This window comes from Cololabis saira, chromosome 10 (assembly GCF_033807715.1).
Source record: "Cololabis saira isolate AMF1-May2022 chromosome 10, fColSai1.1, whole genome shotgun sequence".
In the NCBI taxonomy this organism is placed as follows: Eukaryota; Metazoa; Chordata; class Actinopteri; order Beloniformes; family Belonidae; genus Cololabis; species Cololabis saira.
In genome coordinates this window covers 44,326,009-44,333,492 of record NC_084596.1, presented here as the reverse complement: position 1 = coordinate 44,333,492, position 7,484 = coordinate 44,326,009, and the positions used below count along the sequence as shown (strand labels likewise).

Sequence of the window (7,484 nt, the reverse complement as noted above, 5' to 3'; positions counted from 1 at the left end):
TTTATTTTTTTTGAGAAAGGGGCTTGGTATATAAGGCTTTCTTCTTCTTGCCCCTTTTCCATCGTGGAATGGAACATGTGTGAACTGTTTCCATGATATGGAATAAATAAAAATGAAATGAAAAAAATGAAATATATATATAAATATATATATATGTGTGTGTATATATATATATATATATATATATATATATATATATATATATATATATATATATATATATATATATATATATATATATATATATATATATATATATGTGTGTGTGTATATATATATATATATATATACACATATATATATATATGTGTGTGTATACCTGAATAGCATAACCAGTAGTGTGACTACCTGCAGAACGTATTTTAGCATGAAAGCCTGCATGTTTAACGTACATCAAGCATCCTGTATCATAGCTACATGTTTGCCGTTTGTAACAAAGCAAACCGCGTGAAAATCGGTTGAAAATTAAGTGAGTTATAGTTATTTTACTCATCCAGACACCTCCTTCCTCAATAGAAGTGAACGCACTGGAGTCAAAGCGCCACCGATCCAAGATGGCGGCCACGCCCGACGTTCTCAGGCAGTCAATGCGGCGTCTATGTATATATGTCTATGCATGCAAAACTCTGGCACCAGGGCAAAATCACAATTTGAAATAAAATAGCCTACTGTTGTACTCTGACCATAAACTCCTACTTGAATGTTTGGCAGTGGTGTATTTTGCTATCACATCAAAGCAGCTCACAAGGTCTAATTTCAGTGAATATTTAAAAAAAAAAGATCATGCAGGTAAGGATTTATGTATTTGAGCATTTTTTGTTCTCTTTTACTTCAACTGCACCTACAACTGTTAAGACTATAGCACAAACTTGTGTATTATTGTTCATTCATAAATCATATAATGATATAATAATGATATCAGTAAGATGTCTGAACCATTAGGTGAACTATTGTGCTTCATTGATTTAAACATTTCTACTTTGAATCTGTTAAATATTGTCTGTTTCCATCAGTGAAATTGAGGACATCTTTAAGTGATTATGAGTATTTATTTAAGAGAGAGCAAAAACAGCAATCCCAAAATGGATGATTTTATACAAACATAACCATCACCAGATCAATAACAAAGAAAAGTTGAGACATAGCAATTCCTTGGCTTAATAGGAAACCTGTAAAACAAAACTACACAGAACATGCAACCTAAACATCTCTAGAAATTCATATCCTGCATCAGCTGTTATCTAAGTAGAGGTTTCTCTTTCCAAACGTTCTCATTTCTAGATATCAAAAAAGAAACCCAAAGACAGAACTAATCAATGAATGCCAGCAGTGATCAGAATAGATTTACCTATTTCAACATACATGTCCAAGTTTAAGACGACACAAGTTGAAAACACAGAAAATGTTACTTCAACCTCTCTACAAAAAATATTATAGCCATCATCTATTATTTAATAGACTTCATCTCTTTCTACTTTAAGTTACAATTATTATACATGTCTAAAATCATTTCAGCAACACACACAAAGAAATCCTAAGATCAAAACTAATAAATGAATGTCAGCAGTGGTCACAGTGGGTTTACCACTCAGAACAGAGGAAGTTAAACTCGTTCATGTCATTCTTTTTGAACCACTTGTGTTTTCCAGCTCTCTGCATGGCTCCAGACATGTCACAGTGGTCCCCCTTCTGACCCGGGTCCACGTTCTGGTACGTGACCACTTCACCACCGACCCAGAACCAGAAATCCAGAGTGCAGGTGTAGCGCAGCCCCGTCCAGACATATTCAGTGGTGGCGTTCTTGACTTTCTCTTGGACCCATCTCTGGTCATTGAGGTCGTTGATGGAGACCAGGTCACGGTGATTTTCTCTACAGTAGTACAAGGCATCCTCCCAGGTCAGATTTAGTTGGACCAGGATCACTTTATCTGTTGGGGAAGAGATGGACAAGAACCAACAATCACATCAGCTCTGCTCAAGTCACGGCTGACAACTCGTGGACGCTAAAATGGTTCTGAAAATTGGAAAAATCTGTTCACTTGTATCTTTAGTTACAATTACTGTCTCGCATCCAGGGATTGAGGAGAAAAATCATCCTGCTATTTCATTCTAAACGTCTAAATCACAAGTCTTCCTTATAAAAAAACAGAACATCCTTAAATAAACTTCTGAACCACATTTCCATGATGAGAAACATGTTTACTTAACACTGTGGACGAGTTACAGGTTATTCAATTCAATTCAATTTTATTTGTATAGCGTCTAATAAAACAGATGTTGTCTCTAGACGCTTTCCAGAGACCTAGAACATGAACCCCCGAGCAATTATTCCATAAACAATGGCAGGTAAAAACTCTGCTAGTGGGAGAAAAACCTTAAGCCAAACAGTGGCAAGAAAAACTCGCAGACACAGGCCAGCACGCAGCTCCTGAAGCTCCGGCCTGCAAACATGCACAAAAGAGAAAAAAGGGGGCCAGCACAAGAAACTACAGGAACGATGGACAAAAATGATAGCTATGAGATACTTATAATAAATAAAAATGGAAATGGAGAAGAGAGGAAGGGAAGAGGAGAGGAGAAGAAGGGTGATCATGTCTGTCCCCCCTGCAGCAGAGGCCTATAGCAGCATATCTGCGCCGTTTTGGGCTTTATACGTAATACAAGTAATACAATTTTAAATTGGATTCTAAATTTTACGGGTTACAGGTTAATGTCAACCACACAATACCTACACAAGGTTTATCTGGTTATCAGCTGATCTTTAACCATCTGTTTATTTATTGTACTATAGGTGGAGACAGATGGGAAACTCCCATGATGCACTGAGAACTTCTCCCCACTCTGATGTCTTTATCCTGCATGTTTGTATGTGACATTACTGCTGTTGTTTGTTTATTGTTTCTCCCCCTGAAACAATCTGTGTGTGTTTTTCTTGTTTGTTCCAGTTGACTAGAGACTACAATGGGCTGAATATGTTTGCAATTGAATTAAATACTTTTTAATTTGACATTGTTAAATCATGATTTGAAGCCTTTTGAACTATAATAATGAAAAAAATGAATGTGACATCATATTTTTCATTTTATCTTTTTAAAATAAATGTCTTAATCTTTGAAATAAATTATTAGAAACACTGAAATAAAACATTTGTGTAGATTCTTGGTCTGCGTTTAGATCCATGGATCTTGTGTCTACATGGAAGGGTGATCTTGGATTTAAGAAAAAAAGAAATCTTACCATCATAACAGAAGAAGGGTTTTCTTGGGATACTATTCCAGGTTGTCTGCCATCTGCCATTCTCCTCCACCATGACATACGGAATATATTTATTGCTAATGTAAGACTTAGGTCTCCAGTGTCTGAAAGAGAAACTGCTCCCATCTGACCACCTCCAGGTGTCTCTGTACAGACCAATGAACGCATGGTATATCTCCTGCTCCAGTAGCTGTTGCAGCTGCGTGTCCTTTAACTGGTCCGGTCCACTGGCCAGGTCTGTGTGATTCTCCCTACAGTAGCTCTGAGCCTCTAACCAGGTCATCGATTGATTAATGAAAAAGAATCTCTGTGTTTTGTTCCTTTCTGTGGAGTAAAAGGAAAAACTGTCAACACAATTTACTCTACATGACTTTTAACTGCAGAAATCTTTTATTATCAATAATGTCATCATCGACATCTCTCAAAGACAATTCTTTTTTCACCATCGGGTTGATTCTGATATATTTCAAAGTTAAAGATGTTTTTCTATCAAAATATGCATCTACACAGTCTATGTTCAATGTGTTTCACTAAGGTACCGAACCCAATTCCCAGTCAAGATCAATGCCCCTCCCTCACTTCTTGCGTGAAAATAACAAAAGACGACCACATTCACTGAAACCGTCCATCTAGTGCACAGGTGTCAAACTGAATCCCAGAAGGGCCGGTGTCCCTGCATGTTTTAGACGTTTCACTGCTTTAACACACCTGATTCTAATTAATGATCGTCACCAGCTTGTCATCAAAGTCTGGATAGTTCTGTTGATGACACAGTCACTTGTATCATGGTGCAATGAAGCAGGGAAACATCTAAAACCTGCAGGGACACCGGCCCTCGAGGACTGGAGTCCGACACCCCTGATCTAGTGTCACCGTCTGTTCATCACCTGTCTTTGCTCCGCTCTACCTGTTAGCCACGCCTCCTCATCGGTCCAACTCTCCACACCTGGGACAGCCCTGGCTGCATTTAAGCCTGCGCCTGTCTCTGCTTCCCTGCTGGATTGTTCTTGTCAGGCCTGTCTCATCATGCCTGACTTGATCAGCTGCTGCTGACCCTGACCTGCCTCGTCTCTGCCCTGGTTAAGACCTCAGCCTTCTGTCTTGGACCAGGCGTTTCTCCTACTCCTTCCTGGTTACACATCTGCTCAGCTCTGTGGCTACACAGCTCACCCCTGGCTCACCCCCCTGGCTCACCCCCCTGGCTCACCCCCCCTGCCAGCTAGCTAATCCACCAGTTGTTGGCTATGCCTTCAGTCAGTGACACCAGGCTCACTTCTTCTCTGATCTTGCAGAAGATCACTGTGAGACAAGACTTTTCACCTGTATAAACTGTTAAAGACTGCAGTGAATAATAAAGGTCATTACGGACTGATATCCCTTCTGACTGAGCTGCTTTTGGGTCCTCACCGTACCAGTGACACGGAGCTGCTGCAGACTTTTTTATCTTCAATATATTGAAGTTAAATGCAACTGTATTTTTATGATCAATCCATTCTTTCACAGTCACATTTTATTACCATAGTTTTTTTTTTATCCCAGTGCTCCCATGTAAGTGAGTTTCCATGCAAACTCCACACAGAAAGGTCCTTTCTCCAACCCCACCCAGGGTGTGGGCGCTGAAGTCATGGGGAAACTAACATGCACTTCAGCGCCCACAGCATCCCCGGCGGGAATCAAACCCAGAACCTTCCAGCTGGGAGACGGCTGCACTACCAGCTGCGCCCCCAATAGTGAGGATCGATCATTTTATTCTGACACACTTGGGAGCAATTTCTTGTGGACGATCTTTCACAACAAAAGCTCTGCTGGAGAAAGGCCTGTTTATCTCTGATTAAATTCCTATTAAAAACACGCCATCTTTAAAATCTTTGCAGAAGTTATATACAGCAGTTAGATCACTAGTCTGACTCTACTGCAAATACACTGTACAACTGTACAAATCTAGTTTTCATTTGAACAAAATACTATTTTGGTTTAAATAAAGGCTGGGAACTGTTGTTAGCACCAGCAAGTAAAAGCTTATTTAAAAAAAAAGAAGAAACAGTTATAAAAATTCTGTTCTTACCATCATAGCAGATAAAACTCCTCTTGTCATGACAGGACAAATCTAACAACGTAAGGTTTTTCCTTATCGCTCCACAATTCTCCTCTTTTGTGCTTGGTTCATCATTGCCCCATGCTACCTCACTTTCATTGAGCTCCAGACCAGGCAGAGACCAGTGCCAGATGCGGTTACCATCCTCTGGGCTGTGCAGCCCAATCCAGGCAGATTGTTTACGGTTCTTTGCTGAGTCGTTGAGTCTCTTCATGTCTGTCATGTTGGAGATGGTGGCCAGATCAGTGTAGTGTTCTCTGCAGTATTCCTGAGCTTCAGTCCAGCTCTTCTTCTGTTCAATATAGTGATAGTCATAAAGCTGACCTGTGATGAACCAACTCTGACCTGTCAAAACAGAAAACACCACCATAGTTTCAGCTGTGAATACCGTCCTTCTTCTGTAGTACAAGTATACAGGTGTTCTTATTTTACTTTTTGTCTGATTAAAACAACAAAAAGAAAAGGTGCATTTCTTAAGAGTTTAGATAAAGTATTAAAGACAGAGATCCCCTCACCCAGCAGGAGCAGGAGCAGGAGCAGGCTCCTCTGCAGCTTTGCTCCGTCAGCCATCCTTGCTATTTTACCTCAACACTTTATTTCTGCTGGATGAACATTTGAACACTTCATGTAAAGATTTATAACCTGTACCAATCGTATACTAGAAAGTATTTTTGTGGAACAATAAAATCTAATCTACCCATCAGGACATTTAAACCTGTGTCGCTATGTGTCCTTATGAGTTAATGCAATAAACGTACAGACCAAATGGCAAACAATAAGCATTTACTAAATTTCTTAGTGGAGCTGCTGGAAAATGTTGTATGGTATTTCTTTATATTCAGATTTTGTGTTATTACAATCACATCTGGGATCATTTACTTTTTTTTTTTTTTTTTTTTTTTTTTAATTTTTTTTATAAAAAAAAAAAGACTCAGGAGTATTGCCAAGAAAAATGCTATTGACAAACCATGGATGACCAAAGGACTACGAAATGCCTGCAAGAAGAAAAACTATTTATATAGATGTTTCTTAAAACTAAGGTCAAAAGAACCAGAAGAAAGGTATAAGAAATATAAAAATAAATTAGTATGGATAATAAGAAGACATAAAAAGGAATACTATGGTGATTTACTAAATAAAAATAGAAACAATACAAAGGCTACATGGGGAATAATAAATGGTGTAATAAAAAATGATCAAATAAAATCAGCTCTTCCAAATTATTTTGTGAAAGATAACTATGACATTAATGACAAAACTGAAATAGTAAGCGAGTTTAATGATTTTTTTGTAAACATAGGCCCTAGTCTTGCATTAAACATACCAACAATAAAAGACAATACAGATGAAAACACAATAATGGATAATGTGAATAGCATTTTTCTTGGTAAGGTAGAAAAAGAAGAAGATAATTTACTTTTTAAATGTATTCATCATTTGCCATTTATTAGAAGTTGTGGATAGACCAACTGTAAATGAAAACTGTTAAATGAAGCAAAATAAGAACACAAGGGACATGTGTGAAATAATATGCAATGATAACAACTAAGGACAGACGTAGAATGAAAGCTTACGTTTGCGTGGGTCGTCCCGTCCAGCTTGAGTGGGATGTCTGTCTCCGATGCTCAAAGCTGTTCTCACTGAAATGTTACTTTCTAACGAACTACAAACTTTTATTGGAACCTCTCAGTCTGATTTGGATGTTCAAACAGGAAGAAGTTCATATCTCTCTGAAAATTAATAATTAACAAGATGTGTTGAAAACACATTTCCATTTTTGGAATGGCTTTTCGGGAAAACAACGCACATGACCTGGCTCACTGGCCTGCAGCGTAAAATGCTGACCGACGTGAGCATTTTTAAAACATGTGTTTTCATATAAAGTTTCTCCAAGTTCAGAATCACAGGTCAAAGGAGAATGGTCAAACATTTTCAAGATGATACGAAGGCGACAGCCGCCTGTTCTCTGACCTCTCAGGATTTAAAACCTTGAAGTGTATGGGATTCAGCAGCAGGAGATCGTACTGCAGACACTCCTGTCAGCTAAGATCAGCAGCAGGAATCAGCCTCGCCAACATTCAGTGATAGGAGTTTGGAAAAAGCGTTACCTTGTCTGATGAGTCTCAACTTCTGC

At 38.5% G+C, this 7,484-nt stretch overlaps 1 protein-coding gene across 2 annotated transcripts; it reads right to left on the bottom strand.

The window, feature by feature from the left end:
- Positions 1-1,069: 1,069 nt before the first annotated feature.
- Positions 1,070-7,032, bottom strand: LOC133452118 (secretory phospholipase A2 receptor-like). Of its 2 annotated transcripts, none has more exons than XM_061731326.1 (5): positions 6,925-7,032; positions 5,866-5,949; positions 5,321-5,695; positions 3,238-3,579; positions 1,070-1,928 (listed from the first exon to the last, which is right to left on the bottom strand). In XM_061731326.1, exons 2-5 carry the CDS (start codon positions 5,918-5,920, stop codon positions 1,582-1,584), a joined length of 1,119 nt encoding a protein of 372 aa, XP_061587310.1. In that variant the 5' UTR covers positions 5,921-5,949; positions 6,925-7,032; the 3' UTR covers positions 1,070-1,581. The 2 variants fall into 2 exon arrangements, with proteins under 2 accessions (XP_061587310.1, XP_061587311.1); XM_061731327.1 differs by having other exon boundaries at positions 5,866-5,952; positions 6,925-6,986.
- Positions 7,033-7,484: the final 452 nt, after the last annotated feature.